We start from the raw sequence: 25,244 nt of genomic DNA, 5'->3' as shown, positions 1-25,244 counted from the left end.
CCTCGGACCTTTGGAGGTGACGGAGTCCCACCTCTAACTGACAAACCAGGGACTCCTAAGATACGACTTGGCAAACAAATGGTAATGAGATGGGGAGCTATTAATATCAATGGGGGCTACTCTGGGAAGAAGGTAGAGCTGGCAGAGGCTGCAAGTAAGATGGGGCTGGAAGTTTTAGCTGTTAGTGACATTCGGCTAAGGGGTGAGAAAGAAGAGGAAGTGGGAGAATACAAGGTCTACCTGTCAGGAGTCAAAGCAGGAATAGCACAATGGGGTGTAGGGCTTTACATCAGGAAAGAAATGGAACCCAGCATAGTTGCAATAAGGTATGTAAACGAACAACTGACGTGGATAGATTTGACAGTGTCTAGCAAGAAAATTAGGATTGTGTCAGTATATTCGCATTGTGAAGGGACAGATCAAGATAAGATGGATAGTTTTTATGAGGCACTCAGTGATGTAGTTGTTAGAGTAAAGGACAAGGACAGTGTTCTGCTCATGGGTGATTTTAACGCCAGGATTGGAAATCGAACAGAAGGGTATGAAAAGGTTATAGGTAAATTTGGAGAGGATATGGAGGCCAACAGGAACGGGAAACAACTCTTGGATTTCTGTGCCAGTATGGGCTTAGTAATCACAAACTCCTTTTTTAAACATAAGAACATTCACCGGTATACTTGGGAAGGCAGGGGAACCAGATCTGTCATTGACTATATAATAACAGATCAGGAATTCAGGAAGGCTGTGAGGGACACACGTGTATTCAGGGGATTCTTTGATGACACTGATCATTATTTAATCTGCAGTGAAACTGGGATTGTGAGGCCGAAAGTGCAAGAGGTCAGGTCCATATGTAGGAGGATAAGAGTGGAGAAACTTCAGGATAAGGAAATCAGGCACAAGTACATAACAGCGATCTCAGAAAGGTACCAGTTAGTTGAATGTAGTCAATTACAGTCATTGGAAAAGGAATGGACAAGGTACAGGGACAAAGTACTAGAAGTGGCTAAAGAATGTCTTGGAACAGTAGTGTGTAAAAGTAGGATGAAGAAAACAGCTTGGTGGAATGATACAGTCAAGGCAGCCTGTAAAAGGAAAAAGAAGGCGTATCAAAAATGGCTACATACCAGAACCCGGGTAGACAGAGAAAGTTATGTTGAAGAAAGAAACAAAGCCAAACAGATAATTGCAGCATCCAAGAAGAAATCGTGGGAAGACTTTGGAAACAGGTTGGAGACTATGGGTCAAGCTGCTGGAAAACCATTCTGGAGTGTAATTAGCAGTCTTCGAAAGGGAGGTAAGAAGGAAATGACAAGTATTTTGGACAGGTCAGGAAAACTGCTGGTGAATCCTGTGGATGCCTTGGGCAGATGGAGGGAATATTTTTAAGAGTTGCTCAATGTAGGTGAAAATGCGATCAGTAATGTTTCAGATTTCGAGGTAGAATGGGATAGGAATGATGATGGAAATAGGATCACATTTGAGGAAGTGGAAAAAATGGTCAATAAATTGCAGTGCAATAAAGCGGCTGAGGTGGATGAAATTAAGTCGGAACTCATCAAATACAGTGGAATGTCAGGTCTTAAATGGCTACACAGGATAATTGAAATGGCCTGGGAGTCGAGACAGGTTCCATCAGACTGGACAAAAGCAGTAATCACACCAATCTTTAAACATGGAAACAGAAAAGATTGTAGCAACTACAGAGGTATCTCTTTAATCAGCGTTGTGGGTAAAATCTTCTCAGGTATTGTTGAAAGAAAAGTGCGAGTATTAGTTGAGGACCAATTGGATGAAAATCAGTGTGGGTTTAGGCCTCTTAGAGGTTGTCAGGACCAGATCTTTAGCTTATGGCAAATAATGGAGAAGTGTTATGAGTGGAACAGGGAATTGTATCTATGCTTTATAGATCTAGAAAAGGCATATGAACGGGTTCCTAGGAGGAAGTTATTGTCTGTTCTACAAGATTATGGAATAGGAGGCAAACTTTTGCAAGAAATTAAAGGTTTTTACATGGATAGTCAGGCAGCAGTTAGAGTTGACGGTAAATGGAGTCCATGGTTCAGAGTAGTTTCAGGGGTAAGACAAGGCTGCAACCTGTCTCCACTGTTGTTCATATTATTTATGGATCATATGTTGAAAACAGTAGACTGGCTGGGTGAGATTAAGATATGTGAACACAAAATAAGCAGTCTTGCATATGCGGATGACTTAGTTGTGATGGCAGATTCGATTGAAAGTTTGCAAAGTAATATTTTAGAGCTAGATCAGAAATGTAAGGACTATGGTATGAAGATTAGCATCTCCAAAACGAAAGTAATGTCAGTGGGAAAGAAATATAAACGGATTGAGTGCCAAATAGGTGGAACAAAGTTAGAACAGGTGGACGGTTTCAAGTACTTAGGATGCATATTCTCGCAGGATGGCAACATAGTGAAAGAACTGGAAGCGAGGTGTAGCAAAGCTAATGCAGTGAGCGCTCAGCTACGATCTACTCTCTTCTGCAAGAAGGAAGTCAGTACCAAGACTAAGTTATCTGTGCACCGTTCAATCTTTCGACCAACTTTGTTGTATGGGAGCGAAAGCTGGGTGGATTCAGGTTACCTTATCAACAAGGTTGAGGTTACGGATATGAAAGTAGCTAGGATGATTGCAGGTACTAGTAGATGGGAACAATGGCAGGAGGGTGTCCACAATGAGGAAATCAAAGAAAAACTGGGAATGAACTCTATAGATGTAGCAGTCAGGGCGAACAGGCTTAGATGGTGGGGTCATGTTACACGCATGGGAGAAGCAAGGTTACCCAAGAGACTCATGGGTTCAGCAGTAGAGGGTAGGAGGAGTCGGGGCAGACCGAGGAGAAGGTACCTGGATTCGGTTAAGAATGATTTTGAAGTAATAGGCTTAACATCAGAAGAGGCACCAATGTTAGCACTGAATAGGGGATCATGGAGGAACTGTATAAGGGGGGCTATGCTCCAGACTGAACGCTGAAAGGCATAATCAGTCTTAAATGATGATGATGATATATATATATATATATATATATATATATATATATATATATATATATATATATATATATATATATATATATATATCTGAATCACGACCCAATATTTTACTGTCATAGTTAATGAAACAGGCAACTGCTACATACAAGAGAGTCTCTGTCTTGTTCTGCTAGTTCGATATCCCATATTCTGCTCCCATCTTGTTCTCATAGATCGATCTGTAACACCCAAGGTGTTACAACAGTAGTTGGATCTCTGTCTCGCTACTAAACCATATTTGTTTTCGTAGTTCCTCTCTCCATCAGTTTTGTTCCAATACTTCAGTCTGTGACCCTCTGCTCTGCCATCTTCGTTCTTGAAGTCCTATCTCTGCCCCCTCTGCTCCGCTATGTTTGTTCTTGTACACCTTCCTTGTAGCGATGGACATAACATTGACGATGGCAGTGGCAGTGGTCCCGGTATTTCAGGGGCCCATAGGAAAGCAAATAAAGTATTATTTGTACTGTTATCTAGATCAGAAATAAATATAAAAAATAAGGCATTTTTCACCATAAATACAGAAACAAGTATAAGACAAATAATGGTTAAGTAAAATTACAGTCTGCACAGAAACGACAGGTCAAAACGGTTTCGTAGAATCGGTCAAAGTCGATTCGAGTTTAGCACAGCTCGATGAGTGTGTAAACTATGCTTGAGCTTGCCGTCTCTCGTAAAACTAAGTTTGGAGCATGCAATATCCTACTGGAACATATTCTGAGATAGCTTTGTGCACTCACAACGAATATTCTTAGCTCAGGAAAGAGTAGTCAGACCTGCCTAAACTTCTTGTAGGTCTTTGCTCGGGTTTTTCGGGACTGTAACTGTACCATACCTATTCATGTGTCATATCATGGGCTTTGTTGTCGACAGTATTGGATCATTCAGAGGAAACTGCAACATTAATTGAGTGAACACTAAACGGGAAGTCGACGTGTAGTTGGATAAGACTACCACAAACGGTGTACAGGAAGGTGTTCAGCAGGTTACAGTAGGTTTTCAACGGAACTCAAAAAAATGAATGATAAATCCCGTTTCGAATGTAAGTCGAAAGGTTTCCTTCTAACATCCTCCTATTATATACATGAATTCCCCGCATAGAAGATGATATGGCATTTTTCTAGCTATCATTCTGTAGACTATGTACTGACTCAATCCATGATGAGGCACATTTGTCTCGCATGGTCTCAAGGAACCTGATAAGTGGATGATTAAATTACTGCCTCTGCTTAAACTATATTCTGCAGACAGGATGTATCAATGAAAGATTAACAACGAATGTCTCTGTGGAGTACCAGATAGCGATTTTTGGCAAGCATCCTTTAAGATGAAGGAAATCCTCGTCTATCTATCCTCGTGAGGATGAGGGCAGCAAGCGATGAAAGCTCGAATTTTTAATTTGATGCTTCAAGACGACTGAGAACGTTTTACACAAGGATGCTATCGTATGAAACAGCTCTCTTAGCGCACTACAGTATTAGATCTCACTGGAATGTTTATTTCAGCAACATTTCTGAATTGACATATCTTTTAAATCAAAAACTGATTTGCGTCTGACTAAGATCAGGTAGGTTCACAAACTGTATGCAGGCATCTATGTTTTACTGTAGCAAGTATCATAGTGTGAGGACAACACTGTTATACATGCTACAGCAGGAACATGTGACGTCCCCTTGAGAGGTGGCATGAGCCCCCTCTCATATTTCTATCTTACGATTTTCCTCTCTAATTGCATGCAGTGAAAAGTCGCTGTTCCTTCACACGCGGACTTCCCACGCAGCGTCTCTCGTCACCCAGGTGGCCCGGTGACAGGCGGGCTCTGTTGATCTGGAAAGGGTTAAGCCGACGGGTGTGAGGAAGTCGAGTGAATGCTTTGCAGACGCTGACATTATCAAAAGACACGCCCGGAGGGGTCTGAAGTAGCGGCTGGGCTAGAGGTTCCGTTACTTCGCAGAAACTTAGCGAAAACACTTTCTGGCGGGCTATTAGCGAGGCGTGGGAATGACTTGTGTACCCAGGCAGTTGTGGCGGGAAAACTCCCGCGCTTTCTGTAAAATAGTAACTGTGATTGGCTTGCTCAGGGCATAGCTCCGTGACGTAGCAAAATCAGCGCAGAAATTGGCGCCAAGAATCTCCTTTGGTGGAATGGTAGTGCTCCGGCAATAGAGTGGAATTTTCCGCCGGTTTCCGAGTTGCTGATTGGAACGTTTAACCACGGCCACTGTCGTGGGGGCGGGAATGTTGTGTGTTCGGCCTGTACGGGTGCTCTAGGTAGTCGGCTCTCGCCTTTCGGTCGAGGACGTCGAAGCAACCAGCCATCGCCTCCGGTACGCCAGATCGTGTTCTGGCAGTTAAGAAGACAGTTTGGTAATGTATGTCTGCAGCACCGGCAGATAGGGATTTTCCTAGGTGATAATCAGAGCTCAGCAGAGCGCGCCTGTTCGTCTTTTTCTAACTTTGTTCTGTCTTGAGTAGCAGCAATTAATGTTGGGTTAGCTGGGTGTCTCTCTTAAGATTTGAGTGGCAAGGAATTGGCTCCACACACCACTTCGTCTTAAACCTCACAATCTAGTTTAGGGACAACTTCACCTTCATAGCGTTTGTTTGAGTATCCAATTTGAGCCAATTTGATGTATTATAAATGTTTCATGTGTTTTTGTTTATTATTTTGTGTTTAGTCTTAATAAATCATATTGTTATTTTGGACAGAACTTTCATTCTGTTAATTGGTAGAGCAACCCATCATTTCTCACTACGTTAATGAAACCTTCCTTTATTTAACTTATTTATCAAATTAAATTATTGCAGGTGCCAAACTCTTTTCTACTCCACTTGCAGGGTTGATTACAGTCAGTTTGCGTATATTTTTTAATCCATGTGCAACAGCAAAAGTCGGAGTTAGAATAGGGGGGGCTTAGAGCATCATTTACATATCGAGATTCTAGAAGAATTTAGTGTTAAATACACTGCTTGCCCCGGCACCTCGCACCCTCTCCCCTCTTTGTTGTCGATGCTGATGTTGAGCCGCTACTGCTACAGCTCGGTCGGTGGAATGGAGATGCGACGCGCAGTGATGGTTGTCCCCGTCGGATAACGTGGAACAGCACCTAAAAATCTCTGAAGAAAATTGTTCCTCGCGTAATGTATGATAGTCCGTTTGCGAGTCCGCACAGTCTTCTCAGCGATGCGAACAGCTGATATCAATTGTCTGTCATGGTTTTATGACGATTTGCTATGCCCAGTTAGTTAGTTATTGCAGTATTGAGTGAATCATTCATTATCGGCGTCGTTTCACACCACTGAAGCGAGGAAAAATTCATTTGCGGTTCAGTATCAGTAGTTGTTGTTACGTTGCTAGGCAGAACTGTTCACTACGGCACGACGCAAATCCAGAGATAATCTATAATGCTATTTTGCTTTCGTGCGTCGTGATATTATCTCGGCAAAACACTCCTTTCAATGCTCAATGTTCATCATGTCACTCTTTAACTCAAAATGTTTACAGTTAATTAATTTTGATCATCAACTTTCACACAGTTCAATTAATGATGGAGCCAACATATGTGACTTCCATTACTGACGAACAATTTTATTCTTCCTTCTTAGCAGTTAGTTTATAATCATCACACCACACGCACACCTATGGATCAGATCAAATACGATTCTTTTCAGTTCGGTGATCGTGACAATTACGACAACTTTTACAATCGGCATATTCGTATTATCTTAGTGTGGTCGTATTAATGTTTCCTGCCCCAGGCTAATCAGGTATTGCAGTCTTCGATACTACAACCATTCTTCGTTGTAACTGTTCACTTTGATGAAGGTTGAGTCCAACAATAATATCTCCAATAATTTAAGTTCATTACCTGTCAGGATATCACTGTTCACTACTTTAAATTATCATGACATTCTTATTAAGGTTTTCGGGTTACTTGGGGTGTTACAAACAGTAATCTCTAGATTACAGTGTAAAACAGAAGCGGTATCCAATGCGTTTCAGATATTGCACTGTAGTAAGGCTGTCGACTTTGATGCGTTGCGCCGTCCAATACAGTGCCTCCCTTTTCTATTTAATTAAGTATTAAGGAGAACAAGTTGATAACTGCAGTTGTACGACACAGATTTCGGTACCTCGATTCAAACAGGTTTCCTGCTATAGAGATTAGCTGCTATTTCCTGTAATGGAGTATTTGAGATTTTTATATAACGTAAACATTGGTTGCTGTAGTGTTAAAATTCGTTTTGTTCTCGTGTGAACAACAGCAAGGTTTACTTCCTATCGTATACCGAGTGAAGGCAACTATCATGAAGAAATGTGAAAATGGCTTTGAGCACTATGGGTATTATCATCTGAGGTCATCAGACCCTTAGAGCTTAGAACTACTTAAACCTAACTAACCTAAGGACATCACACACATCCATGCCCGAGGCAGGATTCGAACCTGCGACCGTAGCGGTCGCGCGGTTTTAGACTGAAGTCCCTAGAACTGCTCGGGCACAACAGCCGGCACATATGAACCTGCCAGCATCTATTCGATATGTCTAACTCCACAATGAAGCTTTGGTTAGGTGGTCTTGGATTAGATGCTTATTCATGTCCAGATTAAACGTGAGTGTAGTATTGAGTGGTGTTTGATACAATCGTTCAGACGTTCGCGTTAGCTGTCTGTGTTTTGCTGTTAATAATAAATAAGACAAGCAAAGTTAAGTAGTTACTTTTTGTATCATAAGTCAACATTTCTTACCAGCATTGTTTAATGATGACATGTGTGTATTTAATCAATGTGTGGTGTGACAATAGTCTGACATTGACACATCCTTCAAGATGAAATAATACTGTGAGATTCACAAAACGCTAAATTTTATCACAGACATCTCGATAAACATGCCTTCCGTTATACTCCCATTCTCCAAATACTACCATTCAGAGAATGGGACGCAGTGTCAGCATTTATACTCATATGTTGATTCTGATCTCTGGAACTGATGACACATTCTATATCAGACTCACCTTGTGAATAGCAGTAATGAAGGTGCATGAAATAAGACCATCATTCTGAAAATCCGGTCATCATTTTATTTAAGTAATCATCCAAAATATCTGGAATGAGAGGCATGCTTTGCAAAATACTGGTTTTTGAACTTAGCTGGTTTTATAGCCATTTACTTCGAGAAATGAGACGGATGTTTTCTGGCAGTAAACTTTTGTCCCACATATTGACGACTTCCTGTCGAGCTACAGCCTGTGTTATTTTGTGTAGTGAGTATATATCGTTAAACAGACTTTAACAATGGGTGATTTTTATCTAAACCTTAAAATGGGTGGTTTATCTCAGAATAATTGACCTTGTGACATACTAAATATTAGATTCTTTTGTAGAGGGTTAATGTTATAAGATTAGAAATAAAATCGACACAACATTTAGTTTTGTGATACAGTTGTATTTAGAGGGAAGAGTCAAACAGAAGAATCAGTACAGGAGGCATCACGTCAGAACTGATGTCTTCTTAGCGGTAGTAGTAGGGGTAGCCGACGGCACCATAGGGGTAGGCGGAGTAGGCGCTGACGGCGGGGTAGCCGAAGGCGCTGTAGGCGTAGGGGGCGGCGTAGGCGTAGTAGGCCTCGGCGCCCTTCAGGGTCTCCTTGGCCTTCTCCTGGGCGAACACGGCCGCCACCAGCAGGACTACGAGGAAAGAGCAGACCTGTGGACAGCAGAAACACAGATATATGAAACATACAGAGTTTTGGTGAAAGAAAATCCATCATAATATACCATGGTAAAGAAAATTTGAAGAGGAAAGTATAAATTAAACTAAGCTAAACTTCATCTGAACAGGCCTTGGAAATGGAATGGTTCAAATGCCTCTGAGCACTATGGGAGTTAACATCTATGGTCATCAGTCCCCTAGAACTTAGAACTACTTAAACCTAACTAACCTAAGGACAGCAGACAACACCCAGCCATCACGAGGCAGAGAAAATCCCGGATCCCGCCGGGAATCGAACCCGGGAACCCGGGCGTGGGAAGCGAGAACGCTACCGCACGACCACGAGATGCGGGCTGAACAGGCCTTGAACTCGTGAACTCATGAAGTCTATGTTTACAACGTTTTGTGAAACGGGCAAGTAAATGTTCCGACACATTGACAGTTAACCGTAACACTTCAGTGCATATTAATTTGTCGTTATGAATTGGCTGGATTTCTCCACAATCTAGTGAAACTATCAGATAATGTACCAACTAATACTATTTTCTAAATCTTTAATGTAGGTCATTAACTGTAGCGATTCTTTCTCACTTCCAAAGGGAACACCCTCCGCAGGTGTAGAGCTCTCAGGTACGTCAATGTTCTGAATTTAGCCAGTATAGATATTAACAACTTCTGACCCGCCAGGTTAGCCGAGACCGCTAACGCACTGCTTCCTGGACTCGGGTAGACGCGCCAACCCTGGATCGAATTAGCCCCGTGGATTAACGACGTGGGCTGGTGTGTCGGCCAGCCTGGATATCGTTTTTAGGCGGTTTCCCACATCCCACTAGCTGAATACCTGGCTGGCCCCCACGTTGCGCCTCAGTTACACGACACACAGACATTTGTAACACTTCCGCACTATTTCATGATTTACACTAGACGCAGACAACTGGGGTACACTGATTCTGGAGTGTATGGGGTGGCGGCAGGAAGGGCTTCCGGCCACCCCTTTCAATTAACCTTGCCAATTCCAGTGTAACCACGCTGACCCTGCAACCATTGCGGGATAAAGGTTCACATGAAAGAAAGAAAGACATTAACAACTTCTCTGATATGGCTAGGTATTCTACTGTATGTGTCCTAGAGAGACTGGTCACATACTAAAGAAAACTACTACGAGCCAGGGCAAGAAATGTTACCGTGAGCAGGAGGAGCCTGCTTTTACGGTATCTTACACGCAAACCTTCAGATGTCAGACAGCCATATTGATACCAAATGTCATCTGTCGACAGAGTATCAACCAAAACACCGATTTAGTTCGTACTGTGTGCTGTTGTCCAGCAGAAGATGCTCTTAAGCGGTAATTAAAAGTTAAACCAAAACTACTGGGCGTAGGATAAGTGTATGTATCAGGGAATAGTATGAAGATCTCGCGTGGACGATTTGGCACAGCGCCAGGTCATCGTACCAAAGATCCCGCGTTCAAAGTCCCCTGATGATTTTTTGTTTTTTGTTTTTTAAAAAGCTGTGGTCTATGAAACAGAACACCACACCTATCTATACAAATGTACTCCATAGGTTTGCTACTTTCAGCTAACCAAGCAAAAGCAGACTGCCAAAAGAACATTGCTACAAACTACGAAAAGTCCTTTTACATGTCAGGAAAATGTTCTCCCAGATAACGGTTACTCGCCTAAGCAGTTAAAAAAATCGTCATCGGTGTTTTTTTATGTCATTTTGTTCGTTATTGTTCGTTGCACTTGTTCGTGGCAGACGTGCTATGACACGAGTTCAAGTTCGCTATTGATCAAGTCATTCAAATTTTTTATTACAGAGGGCAGCTAACCCTCTTACCGAACACGCTGAGCTATCGTGCTGGCGGGTTTAAACGGCGGTCCTTTGGTACAATGACCTGGCGCTATACCATCGAGATCTTCAAATCATTCCTCCATACATACGCTTTCCCTGTGATGCGTAGTTCTGGTGTTGCTATAAATTACTTCTACGCATTTTCTACTGGACGAGAGCACACAGCACGAACTTAATCGGTGTTTTGGTTGACACTCTATCGACATACGACATTTGGTATGGGCCTGAGTGCCTGACATATGGAGGTTCGAGTGTCAGATATCTACCCATCCTCACAGCCTCTTACACTGTGCTACGAGCTACCGTGGCCGGTACTTACGACAGCCTTCATGGTGCTTTGAGGTGTGTTTGTGGTGCGCAGTCTGCAGTGACTACTGTACGGAGCGCCGGCGGCCGCTCTTATAGGGACGGCGCGGCCTTGGCTGCCGGCTCGTCTCCTGCCGCTGCCCGCTGGACACGTCGGTTTGGGCGACGCCTTGTTTCGTCGTCGGTGATTCCGGACAAGCTGTCATCTCTTAGTTTTGTGCGGCTGCCAACGGTCCCGCTGCGTTACGGAATCTGGGCATAAGTATTTTCTTCACTAACGCGTTCTTACACTTCAGGTGCACTGTCAGCCAGAGGTTGAGAACTTCTCTTCACCAGTCACATTAGTCTACTTGAATTGGGAACTCCTATTTCTCTGTAGACATATTTCTTTGTTTATTACATGGCTTATTGACATATTGAAAAAAAAACATATACAGTGTGATTTTTTTCCATGGTGTACAAATTCTAGAGATTGATCGATGAGAGGATACAGAATAAAAAAGATTTAGTGGACTTACGATCGGAAATACATGGTTTCCGTGCTAGAGACCATTTATTCATTCATGAATTGTTATAGAGACGTGTGTTGAAAATGGTTTCCATGTGCCTCAACCTTACGACTTATCTTAGAAGAAAGATTAAGGAAAGGCAAACCTACGTTTCTGGCATTTGTAGACTTAGAGAAAGCTTTTGACAATGTTGAATGGAATACTCTCTTCCACATTCTAAAGGTAGCAAGGGTAAAATACAGGGAGCGAAAGGCTATTTACAATTTGTACAGAAACCAGATGGCAGTTATAAGAGTCGAGGGGCATGAAAGGGAAGCAGTGGTTGGGAAAGGAGTGAGACAGGGTTGTAGCCTATCCCAGATGTTATTCAATCTGTATATTGAGCAAGCAGTAAAGGAAACAAAAGAAAAATTCGGAGTAGGTATTAAAATTCATGGAGAAGAAGTAAAAACTTTGAGGTTCGCCGATGACATTGTAATTCTGTCAGAGACAGCAAAGGACTTGGAAGAACAGTTGAATGGAATGGACAGTGTCTTGAAAGGAGGATATAAGATGAACATAAACAAAAGTAAAACAAAGATAATGGAATGTAGTCGAATTAAGTCGGCTGATGGTGAAGGAATTAGATTAGGAAATGAGACACTTAAAGTAGTAAAGGAGTTTTGCTATTTGGGGAGCAAAATAACTGATGATGGTCGAAGTAGAGACGATATAAAATGTAGACTGGCAATGGCAAGGAAATCGTTTCTGAAGAAGAGAAATTTATTAACATCGAGTATAGATTTCAGTGTCAGGAAGTCGTTTCTGAAAGTATTTGTATGGAGTGTAGCCATGTATGGAAGTGAAACATGGACGATAACTAGTATGGACAAGAAGAGAATAGAAGCTTTCGAAATGTGGTGCTACAGAAGAATGGTGAAGATAAGGTGGGTAGATCACGTAACTAATGAGGAGGTATTGAATAGGATTGGGGAGAAGAGAAGTTTGTGGCACAACTTGACTAGAAGAAGGGATCGGTTGGTAGGACATGTTTTGAGGCATCAAGGGATCACAAATTTAGCATTGGAGGGCAGCGTGGAGGGTAAAAATCGTAGAGGGAGACCAAGAGATGAATACACTAAGCACATTCAGAAGGATGTAGGTTGCAGTAGGTACTGGGAGATGAAGAAGCTTGCACAGGATAGAGTAGCATGGAGAGCTGCATCAAACCAGTCTCAGGACTGAAGACCACAACAACAACAACAATGCCTCAACGCATACGTGTACGCGCCGTAGCATGTTCTGCCACACACGTTCACATCGGCCAGGCTGCATCCGAACAGTGTCGAAGGCAGCTTGAATACGCTGCTCCAATGTCCCCACACCTGGAGTTGGCTCTGCATACGCGATACTTTTGAGATGGCGCCACAACCAGAAATCACACGGGCTGAGATCCAGTGCGAGCAGGCCATGCAACTGCGCCCCCCTCGTCCTATCAGTCGACCAGGGAAGACATGATTGAGATGCGTCCGGACGTTAGTGGCTAAGTGGACTACCCAATCATTTAACAGTCACACGACCCTTTGAATCATTAACGGCACTTCTTCCAGCGGGGCAGCAAAGTCGCCCGCAAGAAACGCCGATAGTTCCGGCCTTTTAGGCGACGTCAAAGGAAGACTGGCCCCAAAATACGGCAGCCAATTATCGCGATCCACACATTTCCGTCACCCGTTACACGGATGCTCATGATTCGCTGTCACCATACTATGTGGGTTCTTCATACGTGTAACGCCGGAAATGCATATCTTCCCATTTCCATCTATTGTACTATAAATTTGTTTCCCTTATTTTTGTTACCTGAATATATGACATTTCTGTCTCTTTATATATTGTAATTGTTTTACTGTTTGTATATATATTTATGCATTTATGTCGATGTATAATTGGTTATTTTGTAAATATTATTTGTATTTTTACGCTGGGTCTTGCCTAGGGAAAACTGCTATCGAACGATTACATCGATAGGTCGTGTGGAGAACCAGAGTGTTTAGGATCTTTGGTAGTGTTAACTCTGTCGCGTGGAGCGCGGGCAGTGACAGTCTGGCTGGAGTAGCGAGTGGAGCAGGTGTGTTGTGTGACGCTCCCGCGAGTTGCCGCGCTTTCGGGGTTTGGCAGCATCTAATTGCGCTCGACTTGCGATGATTGTTTCTGACATGGCGTCGCGGACGGGAAACATTAACTAGCGCACATCAAGAGCCCGTTTCGTCTGGTGACCGTGTCGAGAAGAAGGCGCGCCAACATCCAGCTTTTGCAACAGCGACGGCCGACAATGAGTGACTGTCGCCACCTCCTCGACCGACGGCTTCAAACCTTCAATCAACCGACAAGGAAGACTGGGAGCATTAAAGTTTTAGAACTGTATGGCAGACCTCAGCTTTTCAAACTGTACCATTTTCGTAACTATAATTACAGCAACTTAGCATGAACATTTGTTGCTCATTGTCCCAATTGAATTACCAAGCAGGGTCCCTTCCTTTTCCGGAATGAACCCGAGTGTCGTTGAAATTCAAACGCCAGCATTAAAATAATAATATAGCATTTCACTGCTTTAATTTCAAAGTTCAGTTAAAGTATTCATAGCTGGCTACAATATTTAGATTACACAAGCACGATTTAAGAGTGCGAGTTTTGTTACCGTATTTTAGCTTACCTGTGACTGCAGCTCAACTTGGTACGTACTAAATTTTACTATTGTTAATTGTTCAGAATCATTTAATTCAAGTTCAAAGTTAAATCTCTTCTTTCCAAATTGCGTAGATTCAAGTAGCTTTTGAAATGTTTGTTGAGGTAGTCCAAGACTAACCGTGTTTTACTGAATTTCGATGTGCTTCAGAAAGAAAGCTCACTATTAACTTCAGTCACTAAATTAACTTTAGATTTTCCGGTTTTATTAATTCTTTTGCTAAATTAAGTCAGGGTGTAGCGAAATTTATTACTTCTGACAAACTTTCAGTTTTCACACTACACGTGTCAACCTTCAGTTGCCCGCATCTCGTGGTCGTGCGGTAGCGTTCTCGCTTCCCACGCCCGGGTTCCCGGGTTCGATTCCCGGCGGGGTCAGGGATTTTCTCTGCCTCGTGATGGCTGGGTGTTGTGTGCTGTCCTTAGGTTAGTTAGGTTTAAGTAGTTCTAAGTTCTAGGGGACTTATGACCACAGCAGTTGAGTCCCATAGTGCTCAGAGCCATTTGAACCATCAACCTTCAGTTGCCATGCTTCTAGTGCTACTTATATGTGTAATAATCTTTCTTTTTCAGTTACTATAGTAATTGTCCTTAGGACTGGCGACCGTAATTTCCCCCAAATATCAAATATCTAATTACCGCTAGTTAATTGTTAACGTAACGGCCGCCCATTTACTTTCTTTATTAACTTTACCCCTATTTCAAAATTAATTTCCACCAGTTTCATTAGCACTTTTCCTTTCATTTACATGTAACCCTTTCCTCCCTCTTTACCGACAAATTAACCTCGGTGACGATTGCTTTTCCCAAATTTCCATTAGGTACACGCGGTTTAATTTTTCACTGTCATTAAGGTCGATAAGTGAGGGGGAGGTTACAGTATCGCACAGATGACTGTTATGAAAGTTGATTGTACCATGCCACGTAAAAGGTGGCCTCATCAGCGAATATGATGGATGACACAAAACACCGGAATCGTGAAGAAACGATTGACAAAACTGCTTCCGATATGGGAAGTCTGTCGCAAGTAAGCCCTGCATACGCTGTAAGTCAAAAAGGTAGTAACAATTGTCATGGACCATGCGATCGTCTGGCTTCCCCTGTACTGCTGGGCCAACTGCCTGGTACTGACAGGGCGGTCACCTTCCACTGTGCTAATCATATTTTACTCCAAGTCTCGTGTCCCAACATTTCGGGTACATCTTTCATGATTTCCCGCTTCCTGAAACGACCCTCTCTCAAACAAATGGCAAAACACTGTTGCAAACATTGACTATATCCTTAACGAACAAACAGAGTTGGCTAACACCCCTTTCCTGAAAAAATTTCCAAAAATTACTTTCCAGCCTCCAAAGCTAATAATATTACTACACCTATCTGCAGATCAAGTAGAAAATGTATATGTTACTATAATTCTCATGCTGCCAAATGTAATAAAATAATATACTATTTTACCTATACAGTTCTAAATATATATAAAAAACTTTATAATTAAATTAGCAATAACAGATATATATATATATATATATATATATATATATATATATATATAAATCAATCTCTCTGTACTAATGTAAAAGACATTACAGTTTTGTGAAAGAATATATGATCCTTTTCAAACATAGGACATCATTGTCAAATGTTACGATATATCGTAGCATCTGTGACACCCATACGTTTGTAAACTCTTTGTATGTGCCAAAACATGTGGTGCGTGGTTGGAATGATCTCAGCGACAAATCTAAAGTGTACAGTGAGAACTATTACGTGTGCAACAAGGAGGATGCAGTGGAAATGCATTTACATCGATTGGATGAACGTTATGGAAACAATCACTCGAAACCGACGTTTCACGTAAGTCACATGCAACGAAAATCTACAACGCAACCATCTGTGTGTGGCGTGTTTGTAATTATGTTTTATTTATATTTTAGGACAATTAATCTATAAAAAACACACCAAATGTCAGAAAGAAAGCGTGTAAACCGTCTGATGATGAATCGCAACGATTCGAAACCGGTAACGGTTTCCTTTGAATAAAGGAACTCAAAGTAAATTTGTGGCTGGTTGCTGTCCTAACACCATCAACATTTGTCTTCAAAAACAGCCACGGTCTCCAACATGTCATCATATGACAAAATTGCATTGAATGCTGTTGTTGTTGTCGGTGGGGATCGGTATCTTGATATAACCTAGCTGCCCGGTGCCCGTTGCCATTTGCCTTTCCGTAAGTAAACACCATGTCGGCAAGCTCTCGCTCTCGATTCGAATACGGAACCATTGTGTACAACGCTGTGTCACATCCACCACTAGGTGAGAGAGCAAGAGAAGTTAGTCGGACACAACATTACTAATTACCATGGCTAGGGCATGACGTTTGAGGAACAATACCACCGTCTAGGAGGAAACCATGCATACGTCAGCCACAGCTGCAAGGTACAGCGCATATTAGACTACAGTCTCTGTAATAAAGTATGTTTGAATAAATGGTCTGCAGCATGGAAACCACGCATTTCCGGGTATAAGTTCGTTAGACCTTTTCTGTTCCGTATCCTCTCATCGATCAATTCATATAATTTCAACACGGTGGAAAAAAATCACTCTGTAGAAATAAAACAGTAGACAAACGAACATCTGGGGTACTTATATAATCTATCGAGTTTGGAGTCTCCATAGTCACAAAGTGTGTTAATTATCCCATTTGTGTAACAAATATACTCATTTGCCATGTTGCGTTCTAATTCTGTTTAGCAGTGACAATGTTTTCTCAACTTCCACAGCGATCCTTGTTTTTTATGTCTGCGGTCGTCTAGAGCGGAGTCTGTTTGCTTGGCATAATCGATATCCTCAAGGGCATTGCTAGATTTTTACTATCCGCAGTCTTTTTGTATTCTTTCGGGCGATCATTTATGCGCAGTAGTTGAGGATGTAGAATATGGCTGAGTGCTCATTGCATAGCATTTGACATGAAGACATCAGCAGTCATTCTCATAATGTTGTTTTGCTCGCTGCGTGTGGACTGTTTAACGAAAGTGAGGCACAATGTTCAATCGATTGGAAGGCAAGATCAAGAGCAGAAGAATGTGAGGTGGGTGGCGATGCTCTAACGTTGTACCACCCAGCTTTTGGATTTTATTGTTACTTATTTTCCATTTTCTAACCGTTTTTGGTAGATGTCATCTGACAGATACATTTTACCAAGACTACTTTGGTATTTTATGGTGAGTAGTTCAGTTTTTTTTTTAAAGAAATCTGTGTTGAGTTCTCTTCCGGCGAATTTATTATGTAGCTGAAACGAGGTTCGAGTCTCAGTTGGTTCCCTTGGTTCGAGTCTCCATTTTCGAAAGTACGATTACTTTTCCACTACATCTAGGTCTACCGTTAGGATCTCTTTCAGCTGTTCAGCTGAGCTACGCATCGTTGCAAAAACTTTGTCGTCACCATGTGATTGTACGAGCCTTCTCACACCAGCGTTAATAGGTCACACCGTTAACCTAACATGGCGACAGAGTAGCTACGCAAGCCCCAAACCATGGAGAACTGGTGTAGCAGAGCTCGGGAGATGCGGTCACGGCTCGGTGGCAAAACTCCTCCACTTTAAAAAGTCGATCTGATTATTTATTGCCATAATGTGAAAGCAATAGACTGTGGACGAGGTCGTGAATACCGTCGGCATTTGGTGATTGTATACACATGATCACGTCTCGACGCGACCGCATTTATTAGAGTGGGCAGCCAGTCTGTAGATTGACTTTGGGGAAATGCTGACCTCTGTGCATCTTTCTGTTTGTATAGTATTTATCTGTGTCACCATCAGTTAACAGAAAACCTCACAGATTATGCAAAACAAAAATTATTTGCTGCCACAATCGCATAACTTTAACAGGTATGACCTGTTTCGTCATCTTCAGACAATCTTACAGAGAGGATCAGCATCACCACTCTACGTTAGAACACTAAGGAAATCAAAATCTGAAGGAACGATCATGATAAAACAGGATGTTTCGTAACGGCGAACCACAACAGTGACCTTAAATTCACCTCTTGTAAGAGACAATATTCAGTTGTACGCAACTTGTTTTTGAACATTGTGGTGCATTACTGTCCGTGGTCCTAGTTAAAGCAGATATGTCCTTGCCCTGCCCCCCTCCCGTGCCCTTCGAACTGACCTATCCAGTCAGATACAGGGGAAAATAATAATAATAATAATAATAATATCCAGAATTTGAAATAGACACAGGAGTACGACAAGGGGATGTACTGTCCCCAGTGCTCTTCAATTGTGCTCTTGAAAAAGTTGTTAGAGAATGGAAAAAAGCAGGTGCACCAGCACACAGACTGGGACCAAGACATAAGGGCATAGAATTACACTGTTTAGCATTTGGCACTGATCGCACAAGACATTACCGATGCACAGAAACAGCTAGAATTACTACAAGAACAGACAGCTAAAATAGGATTACAAATTTCATTTGAAAAAACAAAATTTATGACTGACGTCAAAGATGCACCTTCTGATCTCAAAATTGGTAATAACTACATCTCTCGAGTAAAAGAATTGAAATATTTAGGTGAATGGATTGCAGAAAATTGTAATGAAAAGAAATCTGTCAGATCAAGAGTCCAGAAAATGGAGACGGCGTTTCAGTTAACAAAAAACATTTACAACAAAAAGAGTCTCTCGTGGAACTGCAAAATACGACACTACACAACAGTAATTAGACCCGAAGCATCTGAGACACTAAACCTTCAACACAGAACACTAAAAGAGGAATTGGAAGTGAAAGAACGTAAGATAATGAGGAAAATCCTAGGACCAAGAACTAAAGATGGGGTACATTATCCAAAACCCAATGCAGAAATATATAAAAATATCTCCAAAATAACAGACACAATGCGCATGAGAAGAATCCAATTCATGGGGTACTTAGAAAGAATGGACTCAAACAGGTTAACCTAAAAATCCATACATTTTTAAAGAACAAAACTACAAGACCGAACTGGTACAAACAGACGGAAAAAGACCTGAGAGAATTAGGGTCTCCAAATCTACATGATAGAAATGAAATCAGAAAAATCACAAACACACGGGATTTTGAGGAAGAAGAGAGAAAAACTAACCGGCATACATGGTCTACGCAACGAAAGCTAGCCCATTCGTTGTTTATGAAGGAATACTGGGCGAAAACGAAGGCCAACAAATGTTGATTACGCGTGGTCCTAAGTGATCCATCCGCGAAGAAGAAAGAAAGAAGATCCAGAAGTAAAAGAAGCTATACGCGAAAGAAAATACCATGATTCTGAGTCTTCAACACATTAGGTGTCCCTGCCACTGGGTGAGCAAGTCAATTCAGAAATTGGAGGAAGACAAGGGCGTACCACATCCAAGACCACCATGGCTAGCAAAACACTGCGGTATTCAGAGCAATATGCAGCTTACTTTTACTTTCAGCACTTGATCATTCTCGGATCGACACCTTCTGTAATAAACTGGTGTGCAAAACTTAAGGACGAAAGTAACTTTCGCATTGTGTGTCACCGTCAAGTAACATAGCTCCATGAAATAGGGATGAGTTATAAATAGCTGCTAACTGAAGGAAATACGTAATGAGTCGAACAGAAATGACACTTTCATCCAAAGATAATAATTACACTGAAGTGACCGCGATTGACGATCGTCCTATGGAGATTACAAAAGGTGGGAAAGGGTCCTTAACGGAGTGTGTGCTCACTGCGGACGGTACTGTATGCTCTGCAATGTGCCCCCACGATGGCCACAAGCCAGGTAAAGAGTTCTTGTTGCAGGGCGTTCCATTCCTTCACTAGCGAGGCTGACAGCAGTTGGACGGGCGTTGGTGGAAGTGAACGCGCTGTAGCATGTCTCACCACCGCATTCCACGCGTGATGGATGGAGTTTAAATCGGGGGAACGGACAGGCCTGTCCATTCGGCGAATATCGTTCCCTTCCAATTGCTCCTCCACCCGTACATTTGGATGCGGTCTCCCATTGTCATAAAGTCAGGTCCGAATACACCCCTGAAAAGACCCACATGCGGAAGGATTACAGTAACACAGTAACGTTGACCACTGAGTGTACCGTGTTTGAAGATTTGGAAGACATTATGCCCACGCAACATTATGCCTCCGAACATCGTAATACCTGGAATAAAAATCTCTCGGTGTACATGCCGCGTCAAATCAGGATAAAACTCCAAGCTTTCGACCACTACCTCCATGGTCGTCGTCAGGGCTAAAACTGACAGCCACTTCAAAACCGTGCACCGGCAATTACCTGTTATCGAGTATCTATCGTTTCTGGAAGGTTATTACAATATCGTATGCCCGTAGTTATTGATTAATATAAAAAAATGCACTCCGTCTTCAGGCCATGAGTGGCCTACCGGGACCATCCGACCGTCGTGTCATCCTCAAAGGAGGATGTGGATAGGAGGGCAATGGGGTCAGCACACCGCTATCCCGGTCGTTATGATGGTATTCTTGACCAAAGCTGCTACTGTTCGGTCGAGTTGCTACTCAATTGGCATTACCAGGCTGAATGCAACCCGAAAAATGGCAACAGTGCATGGCGAGCTGGATGGTCACCCATCCAAGTGCCGACCACGCCCGACAGCGCTTAAGTTCGGTGATCTCACGGGAAACGGTGTATCCACGGCGGCAAGGCCGTTGCCACTATCGCTTCTTATGGAACATTCAGTGTTTGTATAGACACTAGTATTGTGAAAAACTCAAAGTTTTAGATAGCGTCCAGGAGTTCACTACTATGCTGGCAATAAGTCGGAGTTAATAATAAACGTCCTTTCATTGCTAAGTGTTATATTTCACTGATGACCCTGCTTTCGGATTTTGACGTGAGTGTGGCTACCACGTGACAACATAGTGGAAAGACGGTAAATATACTTCATAAAATCGGTTCGCTGATCTATTTATGAGGATATTCGACAGCAGAAAAACTTACGTACAAAAAAATGGCTCTGAGCACTACGGGACTTAACATCTATGGTCATCAGTCCCCTAGATCTTAGAACTACTTAAACCTAACTAACCTAAGGACATCACACAACACCCAGTCATCACGAGGCAGAGAAAATCCCTGACCCCGCCGGGAATCGAACCCGGGAACCCGGGCGTGGGAAGGGAGAACGCTACCGCACGACCACGAGATGCGGACACTTACGTACAGTTAGATAAGAAAAACACTAGGGAACTCCCGCTGAAACGGACAGTTGTTGAGGCGGCAAGGAAAATTATGTAGCTACACAGCAATAAAACTAGCGCCCGGGCGACTATAATCAAGAGTGATTGGATTTATGGTGCAGATGGTTCTATGCACTATGGAACTTAACATCTGAGGTCATCAGTCCCCTAGACTTAGAACTACTTAAAGCTAAGTAACCTAAGGACATCACACACATCCATGCCCGAGGCAGGATTCGAACCTGCGACCGTAGCAGCAGCGCGGTTCCGTACTGAAGCTCCTAGAACCGCTTGGTCACAACGGCCGGCTGGATTCATGGTCATAATTTGCGTTTCAGTGAAGTAGAAAAGTGGCATGCAAGGCTACCTTGCATGATGTTGAACAGTGAATCGGGAAGAAGATCCTGAAAATAATGATTCCTGTGTGTGATCCCAATGTACAAAGAGGCGTCTGTATTGCCAGAGCTTCATATCGCCTGTAGTCACAGTATCAGCAGCGTAAGAACAGCAAGAATCAGCACTTCCAACTGAAAACGCTGTCGGAAAATATCACACATCGAACGAGAATTTTTATGTCTCTGTTTGTAACTTTTGTGTATGTGTAAGGGTAGCTAGTGATTATCTCATTTTATCTTACCTACTAGTGTACATCGCTGTCATAAAAAGGAAAATCTAATGTATACAGGGTGGTCCATTGATAGTGACCGGGCCAAATATCTCACGAAATAAGCATCAAACGAAAAAACTACAAAGAACGAAACTCGTCCAGCTTGAAGGGGGAAACCAGATGGCACTATGGTTGGACCGCTAGATGGCGCTGCCATAGGTCAAACGGATATCAACCACGTTTTATAAATAGGAACCCCCACCCCCCATTTTATTACATATTCGTGTAGTACGTACAGAAATAAGAATGTTTTAGTTGGACCACTTTTTTGAGTTGTGATAGATGGCGCGGTAATAGCCACAAACGTATAAGTACGTGGTATCACATAACATTCCGCCAGTGCGGACGGCATTTGCTTCGTAATACATTAACCGTGTTAAAATGGACCGTTTACCAATTGCAGAAGAGGTCGATATCGTGTTGTTGTATGGCTATTGTGATCAAAATGCCCAACGGGCGTGTGCTATGTATGCTGCTCGGTATCCCGGAACGACATCATCCAAGTGTCCGGACCGTTCGCCGGATAGTTACGTTATTTGAGGAAACAGGAAGTGTTCAGCCACATGTGAAAAGTAAACCACGACCTGCAACAAATGATTATGCCCAAGTAGGTGTTTTAGCTGCTGTCGCGGCTAATCCGCACATCAGTAGCAGACAAATTGCCCGAGAATCGGGAATCTCAAAAACGTCGGTGTTGAGAATGCTACATCAACATCAATTGCACCCGTACCATATTTCTATGCACCAGGAATTGCATGGCGACGACTTTGAACGTCGTGTACAGTTCTGCCACTGGGCACAAGAGAAATTACGGGACGATGAAAGAATTTTTGCACACGTTCTGTATAGCGACGAAGCGTCATTCACCAATAGCGGTAACATAAACCGGCATAATATGCACTATTGGGCAACGGAAAATCCACGATGGCTGCGACAAGTGGAACATCAGCGACCTTGGCGGCTTAGTGTATGGTGCGGCATTATGGGAGGGAAGATAATTGGCCCCCATTTATCGATGGCAATCTAAATCGTTGTATGCTGATTTCCTACGTAATGTTCTACCGATGTTACTACAAGATGTTCCCCTGCATGACAGAATGGCGATGTACTTCCAACATGATGGATGCCCGGCACATAGCTCGCGTGTGGTTGAAGCAGTATTGAACAGCATATTTCATGACGGGTGGATTGGTCGTCGAAACACCATACCATGGCCCTCAAGTTCACCGGATCTGACGTCCCCGGATTTCTTGATTTCTTTCTGTGGGGAAAGTTGAAGGATATTTGCTATCGTGATCCTCCGACAACGCCTGACAACATGCGTCAGTGCATTGTCAATGCATGTGCGAGCATTACGGAAGGCGAACTACTCGCTGTTGAGAGGAATGTCATTACACGTATTGCCAAACGCATTGAGGTTGACGGACATCATTTTGAGCATTCATTGCATTAATGTGGTATTTACAAGTAATCAAGCTGTAACAGCATGCGTTCTCAGAAATGATAAGTTCACAAAGGTACATGTATCACATTGGAACAACCGAAATAAAATGTTTAAATGTACCTACGTTCAGCCGGCCGAAGTGGCCGAGCGGTTCTAGGCGCTCAAACTGGTTCGCAGGTTCGAATCCTGCTTCGGGCATGGATGTGTGTGATGTCCTTAGGTTAGTTAGGTTTAAGTAGTTCTAAGTTCTAGGGGACTGATGACCACAGCAGTTAAGTCCCATAGTGCTCAGAGCCAACCCGTACCTACGTTCTGTATTTTAATATAAAAAACCTACCTGTTACCAACTGTTCCACAAAAATTGTGAGCCATATGTTTGTGACTATTACAGAACCATCTATCACAAAGCGAAGAAAGTGGTCCAACTAAAACATTCATATTTCTTTACGTACTACACGAATATGTAATAAAATATGGGGGTTCCCACTTAAAAAAACGCAGTTGATATCCCTTTTACCCATGGCAGCACAATCTAGCGGGCCAACCATGGTGCCATCTGGTTTCCCCCTTCAAGCTAGACAAGTATCCTTCTGTGTAAATTTTTCGTTTGCTGCTTATTTCGTGAGATATTTGGCTCGGTCACGATCAATGGACAACCCTGTATATTCAAATAGCTACTTAATGATTGAAACTACCTATCGCCTAACGTCCAAGAATTTCGATAATGTAGTTTTTTTGGAGGTATTAGAAGTAGGTATTTTTCTAGGATAATCTTTTCAAATGAGAATTTCATTATCAGTTTTTAACAGAATCTTAGTTTATAAGGCTTCTTCCACTAACATGGCGTATTCTTGAGTGATGTTTGTGTGTCACAAAGAAGTTACTGACTAACACAACTTCTTAAGAAGTCTATAAATATTGCTATGTGTGGTGTCACCGCCAGACACCACACTTGCTAGGTGGTAGCTTTAAATCGGCCGCGGTCCATTAGTACATGTCGGACCCACGTGTCGCCACTGTCAGTAATTGCAGACCGAGCGCCACCACACGGCAGGTCTAGAGAGACGTACTATCACTCGTCCCCAGTTGTACGACGACTTTGCTAGCGACTACACTGGCGAAGCCTTTCTCTCATTTGCCGAGAGACAGTTAGAATAGCCTTCAGCTAAGTCCATGGCTACGACCTAGCAAGGCACCATTAACCATTTCTAGAGAGAGTCTCACTGGTATCATCAAGAATGCTGTATACAAATGATGGATAAAGTTAAGTATTAAAGAAGCTACGTACTTTTCTTTATAGCATTCATTACGTATCCAGTTTCAGACATCACGCCAGCCGGCGTGTGTAACGCGTGCATTTCGGCTACTTCCGAGTGGCGTGGCTGTCTTGACACGCCACAACAGTTGGCGACGAGGATGGGATGAAATGATGATGATTAGGACAACACAACACCCAGTCCCTGAGCAGAGAAAATCTCCGACCCAGCCGGGAATCGAATCCGGGACACTCAGGCTCGTGAACCTTCGCCCATGGACATTCATGTAGTTAATTCCACTCCGTCCCGTGCCACTTTCTCTAACAGTGACTGTGTTCGTCCCACAAACAGTGTGCGTCGACGTCGACGGAAATCCCGTCACGTCGCAAGTGATTCTGTACCAGTGTCAGTTCAAGTTGCACAAAACAGTCGCTCTTGTCGTCAGCAGGACAATAAACTTTTTGTAGATTTGGACTTTACCGGACAAGTGATACCGTTCCAGCTTGATAC

General features: G+C 42.7%; 1 protein-coding gene and 1 long non-coding RNA gene across 3 annotated transcripts in view; one reads left to right on the top strand and one right to left on the bottom strand.

The window, feature by feature from the left end:
* Positions 1-25,244, top strand: part of LOC126176906 (uncharacterized) — a 170,109-nt gene that overhangs the window by 93,383 nt on the left and 51,482 nt on the right. The window lies entirely within an intron of this gene.
* The window catches only part of LOC126176896 (uncharacterized), a 49,833-nt gene continuing 33,063 nt past the window's right edge, over positions 8,475-25,244 (bottom strand). The window contains exons 1-2 of one of the 2 annotated variants that reach the window (XR_007535688.1): positions 10,936-11,140; positions 8,475-8,756 (exon numbers count right to left, since the gene is read on the bottom strand). Coding sequence is in view for 1 of the 2 variants with exons in the window: in XM_049924097.1 (XP_049780054.1) it covers positions 8,562-8,756 (195 nt within the window). In the remaining variant the exon portion in view is untranslated. Of the gene's footprint in view, positions 8,757-10,935; positions 11,141-25,244 lie in introns of those variants that run through there. The other variant, XM_049924097.1, reaches the window with a different exon arrangement.

Source organism: Schistocerca cancellata, chromosome 3, assembly GCF_023864275.1.
Source record: "Schistocerca cancellata isolate TAMUIC-IGC-003103 chromosome 3, iqSchCanc2.1, whole genome shotgun sequence".
NCBI lineage: Eukaryota > Metazoa > Arthropoda > Insecta > Orthoptera > Acrididae > Schistocerca > Schistocerca cancellata.
The sequence above is the reverse complement of the archived record's forward strand: the minus strand, read 5'-3'. Positions and strand labels throughout refer to the sequence as shown.